Source organism: Galeopterus variegatus, unplaced genomic scaffold (genome assembly GCF_000696425.1).
Source record: "Galeopterus variegatus unplaced genomic scaffold, G_variegatus-3.0.2 Scaffold5750, whole genome shotgun sequence".
Taxonomy (NCBI): Eukaryota; Metazoa; Chordata; class Mammalia; order Dermoptera; family Cynocephalidae; genus Galeopterus; species Galeopterus variegatus.
This window is the reverse complement of record NW_007731861.1, coordinates 42,811-66,020: the sequence shown is the minus strand read 5'-3', so window position 1 is coordinate 66,020 and position 23,210 is coordinate 42,811. Positions and strand designations below refer to the sequence as shown.

Sequence of the window (23,210 nt, the reverse complement as noted above, 5' to 3'; positions counted from 1 at the left end):
TGTTGTCCTACTCAAATTACTATTTCGTAATTGTAATATTCATAATTAGTAAGGGTGAAGTGACGGACACTGCATGTGGAAATGTAAGTTAAAACAACTTTTCATTAAAGTGTTTTAACAATCTGTATGAAGAATTTTTAATAGATCCATACCCCTTGTCTTGGTAACTAACTTCTAAGAACCCATCCTAAGGAAATAATCAGAGAAAAGTGGTCCAAAATTTACATACAACTGACTCCATCACACAATTACTTATGCCAGCAAAAGATTCAAAACAACCTAAAAGGCAGAAAAGGGGAGAATGATTAAGCAAATTATGAAATTTTGAATAAAATTTAATATTTTTATTTTTGATAAAATTTAATTACGTGGGAAATGCTCATAACATAATATTAAGTGACAAAGGTAGAACACAAAACTGTTTAAGAGTCTCCTTGTGTAGTTCGTGCATGTGTGTTTGTATAAGCATGTATACCTGTGGTTTGGGTGTATTGAAAAAACATTGAAATAAAATGCACCAGGGCCGGCCCGGTGGCGCACTGCTACAGTGCACCGCTTGAGAAGCGCGGTGGCGCTCCTGCCGAGGGTTCACATCCCACATACAGACCGGTTCCCGCTCACTGGCTGAGCGAGGTGCGGGCGCGACACCGAGGGTTGCGATCCCGTTGACGGACACAAAAAAAGACAAAAAATAAAATAAAAAATGCACCAAATTGTTGACAGTAGTTCTTTCTATAGTAGTAAAAGTCTGGGCGATTTTTATATTTTTCTTCAAGGTTGTCTGGATTTTCCAAATATTCTGCAATTAATATATCCTAGAAAGTTTCATAGTTTATACTTATTAATAATAAAATTAATTATTCATTTATGTCCATCATCCCTATCAGTCAAGATGTTTTGAAATCTTGGTCATCTTTTATTGGATTAGTTTCCAAATCTGGCTGATGATTAAAGATAGCAGAAGCAGTTTTTAACGTAAAACTTCCAGCCCACCCCATTTCATCCTTGAAATTCTGACTCAGAAAGTTCCTTAAACATAAACATGTTTATGTTTATTTGTTTGTTGGACTTAGTTTTAGTTTTCTATTTATCTTCTTACAGGGCACTGGTTTAAAAAAAAACGTTAGGACAGTCACCTTTAAATAAATATTTCTTTCTGTTCTCATTTCCACAAATTTCCAAAAGACTTAAGTAATAAAATTTGTCAAAAACCATGCTAAAAATAAGACACACTGCATTCCCATCATCTAGATATCTTCATTCCTCAGTTTCTTCACTTACATAATGAAAATAAACATGGTCTCTACCTCATAGAGATTTGAGGAAGATTAAATAAATTGATACATTTACGTGCTTTGAGTAGTTCCTGACACACATAAAAGGTTCTTAATAAATGTTAGCTATTACTACAACAATCATAATCTTCATCATTTGCAGATCTTGAAATAATTAAGCAACAAGAAATAAAGAGAGTTTTACAAGCCTTGTTTTTATTTTTGTTGTTGTTTTTGGCAGCAGGCAGGTACGGGGATCTGAAGCCTTGACCTTGGCGTTACAAGGCTGCACTCTAATGTTTTTAATAATCAAATGTTACCTCCTAGACATTCCTTGTCTAAAAGCAATTCATTCTACAATTTTGCTAGGGATTAACCAATAAATTCGCCAGTCTTTAAATACTCATAATTCACCTTTTTCCTTCTTCAAAAAATTGGGGCACTTGGAACTTCATTCTTCTGATCTCTTTTCACTTAATCCAAGATTCCAAGAAGATTACTTAACAATATTTTTCTGTCACGTGTATAAATTTTCATATTGCCTGAAATGAAGACTAGAGCAGCTCTGTCTTCAGTGCTGTATTTCCTCTTGGGCTCCAATTTCCCTTTAAGCGTATTCATTAAACCCTTTCCATGATCAAGATTATTCTCCTTAATCAAAAATATGGAAGCAAAATACTCGAAAGAAAATAGTTCTGTTTTGTCTCTGTCCTTTTAATATTACACTATGAATCTCAGAAGTAGTTTTATTGCCTTTATCTTTTTGCTCTCAGCATAACACAGACACACGCGCGCGCGTGTGTTTTTTATGCCCTGGAGTGTTTTTCATGTGCTTTATACCATCATATCACCCTGGATTTTTACATTATTTGCACTGTTACGAATAGGTGCCGCCCTCTTAATCTTCATGCTTGGTTGCGTGAGCTCCTTGGAAAGCCCTTGGTGACATTAAACTACTTGGCTCGGTTTTGTTTATAGTCGCTCACTCTTCTTACCTGAGATTATTATTAATTGCGTATACATGTTCCATTTGTAAATTGCCCAGGCCTCCTGATCTATTTCCCCTCTTGAAATGTTTGCTTCTTTTTCAAGAATTTTTTAAATCTTCTTTCACTGAAAAATTTCTAACTATTCCCAGGATTCTTTTCAAGGAATATTGTGTTAGCACATTCCTTTTTTTCAAGCTTGTCATTATTTGCACATCACCAGCCAACTCTGCACTCTTGGTAGTATTTAAATCCAAATTAGCAGCTTCTACTATTGTTCTTTTCAGACTCCAAGCAGTAAAATGTAAAAATAAAAATAAAAATATCAGCAAAGCTAGTCATAAGTTATAAGACACTCAGGTTCTAGCAGAATGAAACTGAACGCATTTGACTAATTGAATTCTCTCATCACTACTCTAACTTGCCTCTTTCAACGTTTTTAATTGATTTAGGAAAACCACCTAGCCCCTCTTTCCGGTCAGATAGTTTCTAGTATACTAGTAGGATGGTTTCTGTTTTTCTTTACTTTTATACTCGCCTAAATGCCCAAAACCATGCTTTTCCTTTCTTTTGTGGAGATAGTGAAGAGAAGTAAGAAGAGCCGAGGACTGGAAATTAAGATCTGCTTACTAGTCTTGACTGCTGCTAAATACCTTATTAAGCAACTCACTTAACCTCTCAAGGTTCCAAACTCATGCATGTTAAATGAAATACTTGGACCCTATGATCACTAAATCTCTTACAGCTTGCAATATGACATAGTGATTGTTCTATCTTCTTGCTCCTCATAATTTGTTTATTTGAAATAACACAAGCCCACAGCTGATCTGCCCTACAATCAGTACAGGCCCACTCAGTGGAGACTGGTCAGGAATACAGAACTGCAGGGGGGGCAGTTTCCTGAAAAGACTCAGGCCCATACCAGAATATCCACACAACCTAAGTGTTCCAGACCTCACAAGACCCGGAAGTGCTTACAAGGCCAACAATTACAACCTGACCTGCACAAAAAAAGCAGCAATTTAGCTCAACCACAGGGCTCAAATGCTGGCTCCCACAGGAAGTTCCCCCATTTTAGAAGTAACCAAAGGACAACAAATTAGTTCCAGTGCAGAATTTGAGTGTTGGGAATAGCAAATAATCCAACACAGAACTGAAAGAAAAAACAAAAAACCCACAGATCAGAGACAAAGTTCTGGTATTTACCAGTAAAGGTCTAACACCATTAAGGAGTACCTATAGAACCTGGAAGGACCAGAAGCCCCTCGGACTCCCAGGCCGAGGGCCTCAGCCATGCCCCCAGAGGTCCATGTCAATCACACCCCCTGATGTCCACACCCCTGATATCCATGACCACTGGGCCACCACCGGAGGTGCCCAGGGCTCCTGAGCCAGGGTGGTGGATAACCAAGGGCTTCAGCCATGCCACCCTGATATCCACATACAGCCCAGCGACAACAACCAAGCAGCCACCAGAACCACCCCAGGCTCCTGAGCTGGGGTGGCGGGGACCGAGGGCCTCAGCCACACTCTCCCATCCCCTCCAGCATCCACATCCAGCTCAGTGATAACTACCAGGCCACCACCAGAGGAGCCCCAGGCTCCTGAGCTGGGGTGATGGGAGGTGGAGGGCCTCAGCCACATCCCCCTTGTGTCTGCCAGTGATGACCACCAAGCTGCTTTCAGAAGCACCCCAAGCTCCCAGATTGGGGGCTGCTGAGGGCCTATGCCAGAAGTCCATAGGACTTCCCCAGAAGTCCACATCCAGCCGAACCACAGCTGGGCCCCCATTGGAAGCCCCCTGGTCTACCCCGTTGGAATGAGGGGGGAGCCACAGGCCTTGACCATGCCCCTCTCCGTCCTCTTCTTCCTACCCTATCCCCTCCCACTGCCCTTCTCCTCTTCCCCACAATTGCTCCACAGCCACATCTTAGAATGTAAAAATAATAATAATAATAAACTAATTTTTTTAAAAAAGGAAAGAAATAACACATGCCCTCCCATGGCTGCTTTCAGTCATATGGCCCAATTCACCAAGTTCTATTATAATATCTAACTGACCCAAAATAAACTTTCATGTGTGTTCCCTTCTTCCTATCCCCCTTAAATGTAGGTGCTTCGTGGAGGATCTGTCATTAGCCCTCCTTTTTTTTTTTTCCCCTAAACATGTGTCCCATACACTCTCATCTGTCCCTTCCAGCACTCCCACATCTTTGTCTCTTGTTCTGACTCCTCTCCCCGTCTCTCCATCCAACATTCCAACTGCCTACCGGAAAACTTCACCTAGTTGTTTCAAAGACACCTCCAACTTGGTATGAATCCATATCTTTTCCCCCAAACCTCTTCTTCCTTCTCTTAAATTTCCTATTTCTATTAGTCATTCTGCTCTCCTGCCAGTTACCTAGGCATAAAATCCTCATTCAGTAGTTCGCCCTTATCCAGCATTTGGCTGACCACAGTTTCAGTTTCCCATGGTCAACAGTGGCCCAAAAATATTGTGATACTTTGAGAGCAAAAAAGAGACCACATTCACATAACTTTCATCACAGTATATTGTTATAATTTTCTGTGTTATTATTAGTTATTTTTGTTAATCTCTTACTGCGCTTAATTTATAAATTAAACTTTATCATAGGTATGTATGTGTAGGAAAAAACATAGTATATATAGGAGTCAGTTCTCTCTGCAGTTATCAGGAATCCACTGCGGGTCTGAGAATGTAGCCCCTTTGGATAAGGGAGACTAACGTGTTCCATTTGGCCTCTTCCTCTCCCTCATCCATATGGTATCAGTTGTCAAGTCCTGCCACTTTTAACTCTTTGCAGCTCTGACATCCATGCCCTCCGCTCCCTCTGTGCAAGCTGTCATAGCCTTATGTATAAGTTGTTGCCATAGCCTGAGTATCCCCTTCCAAGTCTCCCCTTCAGTATCTACTGCACAATCGGGCGATAGTAATTAACTGTATTATTCTTCGCCCCCTGAGAACCTTTCATTGTTCCCTATCTCAATACATAAATAATTTCAAACTCATTGTGCCATTCAGTATTCCCTGTTGAGAATCCGTCCTCATGCTGTTATTTTATTTCCTGCTACTCCCTTATATAGTAACTTAGATTCCAGATTTGCTGTTCCAAATAATGTCCCAATGTTCTATTTCCAGGCCTTTGCTCACATGGAGCTCTTGGCTCAAATGCCCCTTCTCCCCACTCCCCAGCCCCCAGCAACTACCCAACATACCCAACATACTCTACTCAGATGCTACTCCAAAGCCTCCCCTAACCACATCAGCTAGAAGGAACCTCTTCCTGTCTCCCCTCAGCCCTCATATACCTTAATTGTGCCTTAGTAATGACATATCTTAGTAATGACATATGTCACTTTATTTCTTCAAGTGACTTGCACAAATGATTTTCTTATTTCTTATTATTTCTTTATTTCTTAAAGTTACTTGCACAGATGATTTTCTTTTTATATGAGAATGTAAGCTCCTTGGGGTAAGTATCTAATTCTGAATAATTTTTAAATACTGTACAATTCCTAATGTCACCTTGAATGTAGCATTTGTACATAAGTACCTAAGTATTGAATAAATTTTTTTGGATGACTGATAATGTCTTTATTATTACTCTATTTTATTAAATATTTTAAATTGACACAATAATTGTGTATATTTATGGGGTACAGAGTAATATTTCAATGCATGTATACACTGTGTGACGATCAAATCAGGCTGATTAGCATATGTATTATCACAAATATTTATCACTTCTTTGTGATGAGAATATTTGAACTTCTCTCTTCTAGCTATTTAAAAATATACAATAAATTTTTGTTATAGACACCTAGCACTACTATCAAATACTAGAACTTATTCCTTGTGTCTAGTTGTAATTCTGTTTCTGTTAACCAACCTCTCCCTATCCCCACTCCCTTTCTAGCTCTAGTAACCACAATTCTACCCTCTACTTCTATGAATTCATTTTTAGCTCCCACATATGAGAACATGTGGTATTTTTCTTTTTCTGCCTGATTTATTTCACTTAACATAATATCCTCCATCCATGTTGCTGCAAATGACATGATTTTATCCTTTTTCATGGCTGAATAGTATTCCATTGTGTATATATGCCACATTTTCTTTATCCATTCATCTGTTGATGGACACTTAGATTGATTCCATGTCTTGGCTATCACAAATAATACTGCAATAAGCATGGAGGTGCAGGTAAGATTTTGGATAAATTAATAATTAAATAACTCAGGATCAATCCTGCCTTCTTGATAGGATTAGCCTTTTTAGCTAACTGTTAACCAATAATATCTCTAAAGTACACTCTTAAGTACTGTGCTTACTTTTATCAAATATGTGATTGTGGTAGTATCACTGGATCGCATACGGTCACAATAATTTCATAGTTGCACAGGTGAATAAATTAATTTTCAAAAGAATTAAGAGGTAGCCTTTTACAGAATTGGAATTTGTGGATGTCAACCACAAAAATAGGCTAAGTCAGCTAAAAATCTAGGCAATTGTTTATTGAACAAAAAGTCTAGGTAATTGAACACTGAAAAGGTAAACAATGATATAAGTTATTCGTGATGGCTACATTACTAAATGTCGATGTGCCAGGTTACAACAGCTATCTATAGAGGTGCTCCTCTACATTACAATATACTCTACTTGTTTACATTAAAATTTCTGGAGGAATTTTGGGAACACATGGCATTTCACATATATTTTTTTGCTTGATAATTTGGAAAGGAATTAGCTGACTATGATAACTTTTGGTACACTAATAATCGAGCTATATATACAACTTACTGTACCATATCAAAACTAAATTATTGCCATATTATTTTTCAGTGATGCTTATAGATTTTTATGAAATTTGGTAAAAAGGATAATAACTTACTCTTGATGAATATCTTATAAAGAAAAACTATTCCTATCTTAAAATAGGATCGTGCCTATAACATTATAAAATTACCTTCCTACCTACACTGATATGAGAGAGGCATCACATTACCTCTGCGTAACAAAACATTGCTATTCCTTAGCAACCTTTCATAAGCCTAGTGTTGCCAAAACAGCTCAGACACTCTGCCTCTACCCACAGTTTCCATTACCTGTTTCCTAACCCCAAGATGAAACCAGCCCAGACTGGCAATCAGCAGGGGTGGGGAGACATTGCTGGGTTCAGCCCTCACTGTCCACCACACATAACGTGCTCTTCTCTGTGGGCTATTCATGGAGAGAGAGGGGTAGTTACAGCACCAGCACCTAGGGAGCTAAAAACGTGCTTCCTTCTAATGGGAGGTCCCACTCATTTCTTGCTGTCCTGGGGCTGCCCCCAGGCCACAGTCCTTCATGATGGAGAGGACAGTGAGGGAAGTTGTGACTAGTCTGAGTAACTTCCTACTCAAGGAAATGGCAGGGTAGATTGGCTAAGAGTGTGTAGGCTGACCTTGAATTGCCTGCGGGACTGGGTTCAAATCTTGACTCTGCCGTTTATTAGTTGTGAGAACTTGGATGAGTTAATTTCCCCTAAACTTCCATTTCCTCTTTTGTAAAATAAAAAGTATTATATATCTGTTATTATGACTATTAAGTGAAATAGAGCCTGTAAAATACTAACCAAAATGTTCAGCATAATAAATTTATTTTTTTATTATTTTTTTTTATTTTAATTTATCAATATACAATGTAGTTGATTTTTATGTCCCTTCACCAATTCTTCCTTTTCCCTCTCCCTCTCTCCACTCCCCTCCCCATCAACATCATATCTGTTCACTTGTCTTAACAAGTTCAAGGAATTATTGTGATTATTGTATCTTCTTCCCTGCCAGTCCCGTTTATTTGTTTGTATATTTATTTAGTTATTTTTATTAGCTCCCACATATAAGTGAGAACATGCAGTATTTCTCTTTCGGTCAGCACAATAAATTTAAAATGTAACTAATATTTGCTCAATAACAGCTTCTAGATATAATGGAGAATTGACTCATAGAGGTTATCAGAATTTTTGTTGCTGATGACCAGATTCCATCCAACAGAAATACGTGATTCTGAAGACCCATGCTTATTGCCTAGTTATTTTTTTCCAAAAGAACTGCATATGAAATTTAAAAAGTAATAATGATGAAGTCATTCATTCTTCTTACACACAAAGAGAAACACAACATAAAGTTGGATGAGCAATGTTGTTTTTCTCCAACAAATGCACCTGAACTTGGACATCAAAAAAGAGTGTTTATCTTCAAAAGAGTCACATCAGGAAGTCATGCATTTATTTCATAATGCTGCCAAATAGTTTTGGAACTCTTCATTCTAAATTACCTTCTGAGCCTGTTTCAAATTCTTTTAGATGTCTTTATTGGCAACAAAATTTATGCTTTGGGAGTTTTCAATTTTGAAAGCGGATTTAAAACTAATTCTTGTGAATAAGATGGAGGGTTAATGTCACCTCTGATGAAAAATGAGGAAATAAGGACTTTTTTGCATGGCTAGTTAAATGTCTCAAACAACTCCAGATGGGAATCTCTAAAACATTTCAGTCTCATGGAAGCATTGTCAGGATTAATATGATGCTTTCTATGTGATTAACAAATTATGTGTTTATTTATTTAATTTTATTAAATACTTCTAGAGCACTGTGTGTCAAACACTGCTCCAGGAACTTCTAAATATGAGGGTACTTCAAAAAGTTTGTGAAAAAATACGGTTAAAAAACAATATGAATCCTTCCATGAATTTTTTGAAGTACTCTCATATATTAGCTCATTTAATGCTCACATCTTATGATGATATCTTATCACATACTTTTAGTATCCCCATTTTACAGATGAGGTTACTGAGGCACAGAGAAGTTAAAGATTTTGTCCAAAGGCACGGAGCTAGCACATGGAGGAGCCAGAAATCAAATCCAGGCTGTATGCTTATATATATATACTATATTTTCTAAAAAGTACAACCTCTCTGTATTAATAGTTATGCTTTCTGGTTTTTTGAGGTAATATACTTTAAACTTACTAAAGTATATAATATCTTTCCATAAATTTTTTTAGCTTAGCTAAAAGTCCTGTTAGTGTTAAGAAGATTGGCTGAACTCTTTTTCTGTATCTTCCCATTGGAAGGAGACAGTCCCACATTCTAGCTTCCTAGTTTTCTAATGATCCATAGGCTGTCCTGTTTTTGCACATAAGCAGGCAGGCCTTTTACCCATCAGCTTCTTCAACACTGTGCCAGGAATAGTGTCTCTTCTCACAATGTTTCTTCATGCCTATTGCAAAAATCCCTCCTTAAATCCACTTGTTCTATTGCATCACCCAGTAGGTCAATCTTGCTAGAGTGATGGGGAAAAAAGAAAAGAGGAGTGGGGAAGGAAAGACATTAAAATAATCTTAAATTCTCTCTGAAAAAACACCTTTTCATATTGTTTCCATAAGCAAAATGCTCTGACTGTCTCAATTTGCTCTCCTTTGCTTTGAAATGTGAGTTTTCAAAGCAGCTTATAGCAATGCCAAGAGCCTATGGCTGGCCAGCCATTCAGATAATGACAACTGCCTCAAGGAAGCATAGTCAATCAAATTTTTAAAATAAATTATGCTGAAACCTTTTTATTTCAGGATAAAAGAAAAATACAGGAAGAAATCTCACAGAAGCGTCTGAAAATAGAGGAAGAAAAACTAAAGCACCAGCATTTGAAGGTAACTTATGACTTTAATTTCAACAATTTTGCATTCGAAATCCTAAAGGCACTCAAATTTCAGTAGTAAAGATGCTTTAGAAAAGAAAAAAATTCTAGCATAGTTTTACCAACACTCTAATAACCATAGGGCAGGCCAACAAGTTAGTAATATTTGCACGTGAGATTAGTACCTTAAGGCAAACATGGGAAGTTGAAAACATGGTTTTATTACTTTTATCATTTACTAGTGAGTTTCCTAATTTTGTTGGGTAACCTTGAGAATTCAGCCTTGGGAATTGGGCCCTGAGTACAGTGTTGCTTAACATCCCTAGGGAGTGGGTCCAGCTAGGAAGTTCCTTTTGAAATCAATGAAAGGCCAGCTATTCCCGGGGAGTGCAGAGCAGTGTCTGGCCTGGTCAGGGATGCTTGTATTTAAACGCTCAATGCAATGAACCCAATGTTGTCTGAGTATGGTTTGGGTTTTGTTTGTTTTGACAGACTATGAGATCATTACCAGAAATAAACCTCCATTTTTCAAATCAGACTTTACATCTTTCACTGGGCGTGGTCATGTTGTAATTAAAGCACACTGAGTTTCAACATTTTATTATGTAGCTTAGTCACAGGATGCAAGCAAATGACAAACAGGAGCTTCTTGTGAACAGGCCCAAGCAGGAAACTACTTATCTGGCAGGGCTGCTATCAATAGATTTAATGAATCCCCTCAATGAAACACTGCTGTTTCCATGGGGTCTACAAACTTACTTTGAACTTGCTACATGCAGCTAAATCCATTTTTCTTTTTTTTTTTTTCTTTTTTTTTTTTCCTTTTTGTCTTTTTTTTTTTTTACTGACCGGTAACGGGATCACAACCCTCGGTGTCGCGCCCGCACCGGGGACCGGCAACAGGATCGCAACCCTTGGTGTTGCGCCCGCACCGCGCTCAACCAGTGAGCGGGAACTGGTCTCCACATGGGATCCGAACCCTCAGCGGGAGCGCCACGGCGCTCCCAGGCGGTGCACTCTCCAGTGCGCCACCGGGCCGGCCCTAAATCCATTTTTCTAATGCAACAAGTAACCACCTCTGAAAAGAAACATAATTTTAAGATTCCAATTAGCCTTAGTTCTCTGGATTCTGTTTGCTTCTTCGCTCCTATGCAGGGTGACATTTCCAATGTCTAATGGATAGTTTCAAAGCCTGCTATCCTTACAATATGTCACCTTGAATTTACATGAGTAGTAGACATACTCAAGAAATACACTGTGTACTACCAGAAAATCAATGAACTATTACAAATTTTATCAGGTTATTTCAGTGCAATTCAAATGAAGTCATGAGTCAAATCTAGAACAATTTTTGAGATAGGCCATTTCTAAATCCAAAACAGAGCCTGTGCGGGTTCTCTCTCTCTCTCTCTCTTTCTCTCTCTCTCTCTCTCTCATAGACACACACACAATTTACACACAATTTGGATCTCATAGTGAACCTTGTCCTGCTTCTAAGCAAACTGATAGCTCTCCAGCATTTAGCAATTGGTATCCTTGAAGAATGGGTAGCCAAATAACAATAGAGCTCTCAATAGAAGAAAAGGTTTAAAAATCCCCTAAGTTCATTCTAGGAAGTAAGTTTCACATAGGAAAAGCCTGACTCACTGAATGTTCATTTCTGAGATGACACCTCATTTCAGTACTTGCCAAAAACAGTCCAGAAAATAATACATGATCTTCCCCTATTGATTTGCTTTCTGGAACCCAGGGGGCCACTTCTAATCCAATCTAATCGAAACATTTATCATGCTTGGGACTGCTGCACACAGCTGTGCAGATTGTGTACTGCACAAAGGTATCCAAAATGGGGGTGCTGAGATCCTGCCCAAACTCCCTTGCCAGACATGCACTCTAGCCCAGGGCTGCTTGTACCCGAAGGAAGGGGTTTTCATTTTCTCTGCACAAAGGTACTATCCACTTGCACAAGCTGTGCACCGGGCCAAAGAGTTGTGTGTGGGAAGGACGGAGGAAGGAGGAGGAAATAATTTTTTCCTAACTTGAGAATTTTAAGATTGAATTAGACAAGATAAATGATAGTTTTTATATTTAGAGTACAAGTATTAATTCTTTAATCTGAGGTGACCATAGAAGGCACTATTAAAGGTGTGGAATTTAAGCTGAGTCTTAACTGATGAGTAGAATTTATATGAGTGTACGTAGGGCCTTTCAGCCAATAAACATTTATTAAGCACCTATTATGTGCAAGGTACTAAGCTGGATACTAAGAATATAAAATAAATAAAACCTGGCCTGTGCCCTTAAAATGGTAACTGACACACAAACTTATAATGGCATTTATCCTGTGATGAACACACTATATGGGAGACATAAGCTGCAAAGGGGACATAGAGAAAAGAGCAAGTGTTTCAATAGAGAACATTCTTCCAAGTTTGCAGAAAATAGCTGGCTATACCAAAAAGCAACGAGGCATAATTCCAAAATGGGGTTCAAAAATGTGCAAAAGTATGTTAAAAATCAAGTCTACAGTATGTTCACCAAGTCAGGAAAGCTCTGTTGGCCTCTGTAGTCACAAACCTGTCTCTTTTCTTCTTCTTCATCTGTTTTTCGTGGTTCCCATGACTATTCTCACCACTTTCCCAATTGCAAACTATTTCATTACACTTCAACAGCACATATTAAACAATTACAAAGTGTGCCTCCAGCGTCAGTACACACACCTTTTAAAATAGTTGTAGTCACCAAGGTCCAGGGTTCGATCCCCGTACCAGCCAGCTGGAAAAACAAAACAAAACAAAAAAACAGATCCTCGCACTTGGCAGCCACCAAAAAACAAACAAAAAACAAAACAGTTGTAGTGACTCACTCATATTCTTTAGCGCCAGAACCTGATGATCTACCCATGACATGCTAGCAAGGGAATTTCTGGGAACATTATTAACATTCTAATATTCAGACGATTTTGAGATTTGTACACAATGGATCTTCCTGCCTAGTAATCTGAACACAATCTCATGCCACCAGGAAACACAAAATATGCTCAACCTAGAAAATGTTTTTTTTCTTTTAGTCCATTCAATTTACGGTATAAAAAAACTAATGTATCCCTAAAGTCTAGGAATAGAATTAAAATGCTGGATAGAATGTAGAAATACTTCAGGAGAACATTTCCCTAAAAAAACTGCCAAAAGATCTTCTATCACCTGCATGTCAGTTATATTATCATTTAGTTCATATGGCTTTTGATTCTGAATTTCAGTGTTGCGAAATAAATTTTATTATATCCTTGAACCTCATAAATTAAAGCACAAGTCTCAACTGTGACATAAAAGCAAAATAACTGTGTTTTGATTACTACAGTGCGTGATCGTACCAAACCATTTTGATTGCACATCGAAATTGTATATTTTATATTTAACTTCAAAGAGTTCTCCACCAGGGGTAAATGACCATTTGTGAAGTATGAACAAAGTTTTATAAGACTAAAGTTAAAATTATTCTTATTCCTAACCAGACTAAGCAGCAAGAATGTAGCCCCAAGTTAACCTAATCATGTCACAAGAATCATTCTCAGCCCTCTGTAACTCAGCCTCAAATGACCATCTCATCTGAGTGTTTCTTACAGAGAAATGTGTGCAATTGACTGGAACTATCCTTACAGGTGCTTTCTAAGTATTATAACTTACTTCAATAGGTTTCATCTGTCCTCACTACGCATTAGCTACCTTCAAATTCCATTAAATAAAAATAAATTAAAATAAAGGTAAATTCTTAAAATGCTGATGTATTCAGAGTTTCATTACCTTTCATTACCAGGTACCTTTGACCTCAGGAGCTAAATCTTGAGCCATATTAATAATGTTTATGGGGTCTGTGGCCAAACATTTTTGCAAACAGCAAAATAGCTATAATAAATTGTTTAGATAACATTGGGGGAAAGAATCTCTGGCCACAGGGTGCGATAATACCATTTTCTCTTATGGTGTGTGTTGTCCACATACAACTGCTTAAGACTCTGAAAAGCCAACGCAAATATGATGATCTGGGAGAGGATGTTATTCACTTAATCTAGTGGTTTTCAGTCCATGTTCTGTGCATCTATAAGCTTCCAGGCCCCCTCAGTGCTTCAACTGTGTAAGTCCTGATTTGATTTTATTTGTTCTCCAAGCTATTGTTCCATATAATATTTTTATTTGTAATCAGTGTAATATTGTTTTTTTAAAAAATGGTTTGAAAGCCATTGCCTTAAAATAACCATCCTTTGGTAATTACCTAGCACAACCAAGCTTAATTTTGAGATGTTTTAATTCAGAGATATTTATATCCCAGTGGTATTAATTCTAGCATCCTTTAAAAAAAAAAGACACAAAATTCTTCTTACCTGCTCTCATTTTAATTATAGGAGAAAGAAGCTCTAGAAAATAAAGTTTCCATCCTCTCTTCACCATTTTAGACATAGTATATCCCCAGTGAATAATCACCAATGAATAAGTGAATAAATAATTTATAGTGGTAGATTGGATACATAATGACAACCCTTTTCTCCAGGAAGAAGAGGAGAAACTCACACTCCATGAAAATAACCATATATCTGACAGTTTCTACATGAGATACTAAAGCCCCTCCAAAATTTACAGGTCTTTTTCACTTGTTTTAAGTCTTCTTAGCCTAGGTCCAAAAATTTAATTCTTTCCAGCAAATTCAAGAGTATTTTTTTTCCATATGATGAAATGAAAGTCTTTTTTATGTTACTAAAGTTGACACAAATTCAAGTCATCAATGTTCAGAGAGACTGGTGAATTTCCTTCATCATATTATTGATAGTAGAGAACAAAATTTAAGGGTATCTAGAACCAGAGAGATTACCCAAGGAAGGGTTGCTGTCTACCACATAGCCTAAGACTAACATGAAATGTCTACCACATTTAATGTTAGTTTAATAATAAATGTCTACTACACAGCCGAAGACTAACATTAAATTAGTTTAAGATACAACAGCAACCTTCTGTTTTGTCCACCACTCCAATTAATCCCACAAAGACTTTTTTGGAGCAGTTATATGCTGTCACTGGAGAGAGTATCAAAATGGCTTTAAAGAGCTCTTAACTTTTTTAAGGACATAAGATACAGATCCTTCACCCAAATAAGTAACAGTGAAGACATCACATTGTTAGGTCCCTATATGACTGCGATTAACATACAGTGCATGATTCTGAAGGAAGAGAGTTCTCTGAGGATGAAGATTTGACTCCAGGGGGTGTGGAGGTGAGGGATCTTCACAGATAAGGAGCTGCCTGAACTAGATCTTGAAGAATAAATAGGATTTAGATACATAAAAACTGGCTTTGGAAGGGGGTCAACAAAGTTGCAAAGGAGGAAAACAGCAGATTTATTGAGGTAAAGCAATGAGAGAAAATACTTCTTTAATATGCCCATTATAGGGGCCGGCCCGGTGGCACACTGCGCTAGTGCGCCGCTTGGGAAGCGCGGAGGCGCTCCTGCCGAGGGTTCGGATCCCACATACAGACCGGTTCCCGCTCACTGGCTGAGCGAGGCACGGGGGCAACACCGAGGGTTGCGATCCCGTTGCCGGTCCCGGTCCGGTACGGGGGCGACACTGAGGGTTGCGATCTGTTGCTGGACACGGAAAAAGAAAAAAAAAAAAAAAAAAAAAATATGCCCATTATTGAAATTCATAGGACTTAAAAGCAGTAAGAGATTTTGGATTGTTGACTGATACAAGATCATATCTTTGTTTCCTGTTATCAGAAAAAGGCCTTGAGGGAGAAATGGCTTCTAGACGGAATCAGCAGCGGAAAAGAACAGGAGGAGATGAAGAAGCAAAATCAGCAAGACCAGCACCAGATCCAGGTTCTGGAACAAAGTATTCTCAGGTCTGGTTCTCACTGAGATGATCCACTACTACTTTTATTTTGGCTTTCTCCTGTGTTGTACATAGAAGAGCCGTTCTCACTTTCAGGGGCACGGTCAGATCTTCCATTTCAATTTCTGAAAAAGACTAGTAAAACAACCGGAAAGCAACAATAGAAATTTTACTAGAAACATCACCTTAACGTAGCAATAGTAGGTCTATTATTTAAATGTATGTTGATGACTTACCCATACCTCTCTAAGCCTATTTTCTACAAAATCATAATAATAATTCCTATCTTTTAATGTTGTAGAGCAGATTTAAAAATATATGTGCTAAACTGCTAGCACCTACCTATGCACAAGGAAGGTTCACAAAAAACAGTCCTGCTTCACAGCCCAGCTCCCACTCTCACCTTAGGACAGGTGACTGTCCCTCCATCACACCTCTCCTAGGCCCTCCCCAGTCACAGCCATGATACTTTGGAAGAGAAGATGCCATAGGGATACTCCACTAACATTTTCCCTCTTCTTCCTCTTTGATTATTTGGTCATAGGTGTTTACCTCGTTTCTCGATGTCCTTTCCTCCTATCCATAATGCACAATCTGCACAGTCAGGAAACTTCTGATGTAATAAGTAAAGTTTGCAAAGTACCTTGGCTTAAAATGAGGTGATGGACATGAAAAAAGTGGAATGCTTAATTATAAGATGAGATTCTTAGTATCATCACCAAAAACAGAAGATAGCATGGAAGAAACAGATATGGGAAAGGTCAGAATCATTTTCTAACCTACACATGGAAAAAAGAAAATTTCTTGTGGTATAATCATGACAGTAATTTAAAGTCTACCCATCTTTGAAATACAAACAACATTCAAAACCTCTCTCACTTTAATTCACTATATTTAGTGAAGACTATAGGAAAGACCTAGAAGACAAAAGTGTTCGGTAGCTGTGCTATGACCACATTCTGTCCATACCCACCACACTATACAAACAAATCACATTAGGCCTACAGTTTGCAGCATGGAAAAAAGCTTTCATTTTCAAATGACTTCCATTTTACTTGTTTAATTTACATGCAGTTGCATATTTAATAGCTAAAAATCATTGTCTGCTCATCCTTATTTAGATGTTTTTTAAATTAAAAGGTTATAGTATTGAAATTTTTATTTTTATAAACCCATCAGGTGTTTGCTAAAAGATATGAAGTGCTTCCAAACAGTAGATTATAAACACTTTTAAAATAACCCAATAACTCAACTCTCCAGTTTGGAAAACTCAATTCTTTGTAAGGCATCCCTTAGCAAGAGCTTCTTACCAAGAGTTCAGCTTAACCTGATGATTACTTTTCATTCAACACAGAACACTTATCTCTGAAGGAGTCCTGAATTTCATCCCTGTAAACATTTTCACTGCACAGACACCTTCTTGCTTCCCCTCAGAACTTCCTTTTAGAGTTTTTCCACATACTGTACATCTACAACTTTCTCTGCACCTAAAGATAATTGAAGTGGTTACATCTACTCAAACTCCATTAACAAGTTTGGGCGGCATTCTGAGTAATCCCAGAGTATTTACTAGGACTCTACTGATTGCTTTTAGATCTTGCCTGAATGCTCTGAAAAGCACACAATCTTCTAATAGTGCTGATAATGGCTTGTCTAGTTAGAGCTCCTGTCTGACCAAAAATTAAAAAGGAGGAGGAGGAGGGGATATTTAATGAGCCATGTGTACACCAGGCACCTTACATACATTCTCTTATTTAATCTTTATAACCCTGTGAGGTAGGTAGTAGGTATTATAATCTTCACTTTTTGCAGAGATTAAAGAATTCATACAACTGGGAAGTGGCGGATCAGGCACTGACTCAGTTGACTACCCTACACTGCCTTTAAAATGATGGCACACAGAAACCACTGTGGCCTGGAAAGGCATTATCTCTTACAGGAAGTCTTTGAAGCATGTTCTGTTCCTTTGCTTTCCTTTCTCCAAAAAGCTCCTCCCACACTTGGTATCTTCTTCCATGTCCTTCAGTTCTCTTTGTTATATTACCAACTGCATGTCTGTTCATTAGCAAATTTCTAGCATCTCTGTACAACTTTATTTTAGATCTTTAGGATGTGATTAACCCATCAATACTCCTTTATGAACAGATCACCAAATGATTTTAGTTCCCAATATAAATAATAACACTGATGTTTCACAAGGACCTTGTGCAAATTACAAAGCACTTAAACTTACATTAAGTCATTTAATAACTCACAGCAATCCTAAAAAGAAAGCATGAACACCTCCATTTCATAGATGAAGAAATAGGCTCAGGGAAGATAAGGTACTTAATTAAGGTCACAGAGCCAGTAAAATGTAGGCATGTGTCCCAAAGCAAGCCAGGTTCAGTGGTCTCCAACTGGAAAATGAAAGAGCTGTAGATATAAATATTCTGGAAATAGCAAAATACCTAACACAGACAAGTACTATCTCTAATAATCAGCAAACTGCTTTGTTTAAGAAACGGCCCTAAAAAGATGTATTTGCAAAGAATTAGTAAAGAATTTGCATCCTTGTGGCCCATAAAGGCATGTTATTTGGTTAAAAACGTGCAAGAAACAGAATGTTCTGAAGCAACATACAAAGACAAAAATATCTGTGCCTTGTCTGTATTAAGCAGCCTCCGCACTGCCCAGCATTATAGAAATCACGTTGCCAAAGCAGCTTTACCTGCTAACTGAACATTTTCTTCTCAGATGTTTCTAAAGCTGCTAAATAATAAGGTGCATGTTTTTAAATTCAATCTTTCTCCTAAACTACTACCCACAGTGCTTAAGAAGCTTTTATTGCCAGTTAAATCAGTACAATATCGTGTTAGCTCTGAATAGTAATCGCGCTAACTGATGAAGTTGAACTAGGCAGAGCCATCCTCCTTACTAAGCAGGAATATCAACCCAAATTGGAATACGATTTATCACTTGACTTAGGTGCCTGCTCGGGGATGACATGTGCCATTTCTGGTGGGCTGCTCAGTTAGAGGATAAGGTTTTAATGGGAATATTGAAATAGAAATGTTGCTTTACCTCAGAGTCTGTAGCAGGGCCAGACTTTGCCCATGAAGTTTTCATTCGTTCTCCTTCCACGGTTTTGTGAGATGAACTGAAAGAGCACAGCCTTTGGCTTTCAAATCTCTGTTCTTCTGACCATGGTGCATAAGCTTGGCCACGCTCTTTCATTTCTTTGGGCCTCGGTTTCCTTGCCTGTAATAGTGGGACAATTAAGGCCACTTCACAGGACTGCTGGAAATAAACCATTTTCCAGAGCACCTGACACATGGTGAGTGTTCAAAACATATTACATACCATTTCTCATTAAAAGTCAAAAATAACTAAAAGAAGGACACTGCTTGGACCTTTATTCAGATGTTTTTATTTTGGGGCCAAGATCTCTCACTTCTTTATGTTATTACAAAGAATATTTTTCTTTGAGTAAACTGAGAATACCTCCCAACTAGGATTCTTTCTATTTGGAAATAATTGATGAATTTTCTCTATGCCTTAAAGACAAAAATGCTAAGAGGGGTTAATTTTTATAAGACATTTGCTATGGACCAGGCACTGTGCTAAACACTTTATATATATTATTTCATTGAATTCTCACAACCACCCTATGAGGTAGTTAACATTTAACAGGTGAGAAAAATTGACATTTATAGAGATTGATTTACCCCAAGTCATACAGCTAAAAAGTTGAGCCAGGATTTTAAACCTAATTAAAAGTACTAATCATAAAAATAAAATTGTGCCTTAGATCCCGCAGAAAAAATTCACAGAAGTTAAATCTTGTAAACTGTCCCCTTTTATAGCATTTTTGTTTCCAATCATGCTATCATTTCACTCTTATATGCATGTCTATATGTCTAATGTCTATACTTTACATAGATGTTCACCTAAATACTCAACATATTAAAAACACTGAGGGTCCCCTGACTCATACATACCCTTTAAGTAAAGCATGTCTGCTTATTCATCCTCTCATCTATTCTTGCAGAAAGAACCAACATTTCAGAAAATAAGTGGGTTTCCATGGTTTTTCCCTGAGTCACATTCTTAGCTTTGCAACAATATTATTGACTATTTTGCTTCGTGCTCTGATTAATGCCTTAGGAAGAAATGTTCCCAGGCGGAAAGCTATATTGTACATTTCCTTCTGAATACTTTGCTTAAGTACAGTTTCAATTTGCCTCCCAAACGAGCCGGCTCTTACTGCAACCACTGAACCATTAACTGCCTGATTGTAGGCACAGGTGCACTGACTTCTCGGTCGAGACATCCATGTGCAAAAATTTATAGGCTGATTTAAAAATCCTATTCTGGCACTTCTGTTGCTTTACTCTGTCCAATAGACCACACCCAGAACAACACCTCAAGCACCCCCAGGAAGTCTCCAAAGGAGATACACCCCCGGCAACTTGTCATTCACATGCTGGGTCCTTCTCTCCTATTGGTTTTCTGGAGAAGATTTCAGAATCATAAGCTCCGCAAAGCAAATTTATATCTGTGTTTACCTCTCTTTATATCCTTTAACTTTTCAAAGTGCTTTGACATTAATTCATTAATTTTCTCATTCAAAATAATATTCAATACTGTGAAACACAAATTTAAGACCATTAGCGGGGATGTCATGGATTTTTGGCTGTGTTGGCATGAGTAAAGACAGAACAAAGGAGTAACTAAACAATCCAGAAAGTGAAAGGTGAATTAGTTTCAGGAATTCATCCTCCAGGTCTTGATCATAAAGAATGTTCAAGGGCAAAGACTCTTTGTATCAGAGAAAGGATCTGTGCTGCCCTAGGGCCTCAGTTTCTCCATTTCCCGGGACAGTCCCCTGTGACTAACTTTACCAGCTCGGAATACATCCACGCCCTACCCTTGCAATGCATCTTTTGTCTGCGAGAGGGCAAATGTCCCCACCTCAGGTTAACTGCTCCTTGTTGGTTATTCTATATTCCATTAGGGTTGGAATTTTTATGTGTTAGTCTTCAAATAATAGAGTCCTGTTCTTGATATTGAATATGACAATTAACACTAAGATGCAAAGCAAAAATGAAGTGGACAGAAAATAGAATTGTTAGGGATAAATGTTACAGGTTGCAAGGCACAGAGCCAGCAATTATTTCTGAGTGGAGAGAGCCAATGGTTGCATACATTATTGAATATGTTTTGCCACTTCATCATATGGGCACAAGTGGTTTATTCACTAGAAATATTTTTCTCTAGAACATTTTTTTTAAGGGAAAAAAAAGCTTTTCAGAATCGTGGATAAGCTCATGTTCAGTTAACTTGCCATGTCCTTGATACAACAGTAGTTGAAGGTCTCTTGGGAAACTCATAACACATGGGTAGAGGTCAAATTGAATTATTATTACAGTTATTTAGCTCCTATGAAATGGTGTGTACTACAAGATTCTAATTAAAAGTCACCCACCCACCTTCTCTCCTGCCAGAGCATTTGAGAGGCCCATAACTAACCAATTCTCCATACCCTACCAACCTCCAGGATGTATGTTTACTTGCATTCACTTGAAAATTACATTTGCATGCAATGTACATGACAGTTGCTGACACGGTTTCAAATCATGATAGTATCATCTGCCCATAAAATAATTGTTAATATTTACAGAGTTATATTAGAAGATGAGAATCACCCCTGCAAAAGTTATTTACGTGTAATTATAAATTATTCAGCTTTCTAAACATCTGCTCTGTTCCCAGTCATCGGAGCAGACTGGCACTTGTTTCAGCGTCATTGCTGTGTCGGCTCTCTGCTTCTAGTTATCTTAAAGCTGCTGCATTGTATTGCGTGTCCTATTCTTAAATGCTGAGGATTAGAGGCAACAGATCTGGCTCTGGGCAAACTTAGTGTTTGCTGTATGCCAAATGCCCTTTAATTCTCTGGCATGCTTACCGTAGCATGTGATTGTTTGCACTAGTAGGTTAGATTTTCCTTATTAGACACATGCTCTTTGACAATGGCTGATTCTAAGGCAATGCTTGTTCTTTCCCACAGGTCTGTGCATAGAAGTATTCTTCATCTTTTTTGATATGCTTTTATTTCAGTTTGGTGGGTTAGATTTTCCTTATTAGACACATGCTCTTTGACAATGGCTGATTCTAAGGCAATGCTTGCTCTTTCCCACAGGTCTGTGCATAGAAGTATTCTTCATCTTTTTTGATATGCTTTTATTTCAGTTTGGTGAAAAAAAACAATATGTCTAACATGTACTAGGTCCTTAATATAGGTTTGTTAACTGTTTTATGAAATTTTTTGGATCCCAACTTTAAAAAATAAATTTTAAAAACTCATCTTTGACCAGATTACATACCCTCAATTATACTGAAAAAATATAGTTTGGCATTACCGTTGGTCAAATTGTCTATAAAGATAAAATAGCTTTAATCTTTGATCTATTAGTAATAACTTATCTGCCCATTACATATGACTAACACATTGCAGTCAAGATTACCTGACTAAAGTCATCAGTTTCCAGAGCTATCCATTTAGATGAGCTATGATTAAAAAAATAAAATACCTTTCTTTTTTCATGGCAAACCTTAGCCTTTCAATATTATCTGGCTGCCAACACAAACTGCGTCAGATTTGATACACCATTTAGAAACATATAAATTCTTTAACCACTAAGAGCAAAGGCTGATTAATTTTTCTGCTAGTTAACTACCTGAAATGCATGATAGTAATGAGTAATTCAGCAAATCAATAAAGAAAAATTATGAAAAACCTCACACTACGACTCATCCCCCATGAAATCGTACAATAGTTAGCACACTGGTTTTGTTGTTTTGAAAGAGTCCTGAAGAGCAGGGCCTTAAAGAAAATAAGAAGAAAGAGTTCATTTCTCTCACACATGGGAGATGTTGGTAAATGGGTCCAAAGTTGCAGTTAGGCTAGAGGAATCATTTCTGGTGTTCTGTTGAACAGTACGGTGAGCATAGTGAATAATGTATTATTAACTGGTAGACATTCAAGAGGAGGGTAGTGGCAAGTTACACGAGATTATCCAGAGACCCTATTTCTTTCTGTCTTGCTGCTTTATTACCTCAAAGGGATGCCCTTGGCTCTATGGTCAAAGCCAGCTTACAAGCACATCCGCATTCCAGTTAAAGAAGGAGAAGATAAATGGAGGGCAAACAGCTCTATTTTAAGGGTATGACCTGAATGGTGCAGAGGTCACTTCTGCTAATAGCCTACTAGCCAGAATTTAGTCACATGGCACCATAAAAATGCAAAGGAGACTGGGAAATGTAGTCTTATAGCAAGGTAGCCAGGGAGACAAGGTCAAAGGTTCATATCCCCTTACTGACTCGCGTTTCT

General features: G+C 37.8%; 1 protein-coding gene across 1 annotated transcript in view; it reads left to right on the top strand.

Annotated features, from left to right (window-relative positions):
* The window catches only part of PALMD (palmdelphin), a 59,346-nt gene that overhangs the window by 15,031 nt on the left and 21,105 nt on the right, over positions 1-23,210 (top strand). The window contains exons 2-3 of the mRNA XM_008589910.1: positions 9,887-9,967; positions 15,724-15,848. Of these exons, the coding sequence (XP_008588132.1) occupies positions 9,887-9,967; positions 15,724-15,848 (206 nt within the window). The remainder of the gene's footprint in view (positions 1-9,886; positions 9,968-15,723; positions 15,849-23,210) is intronic.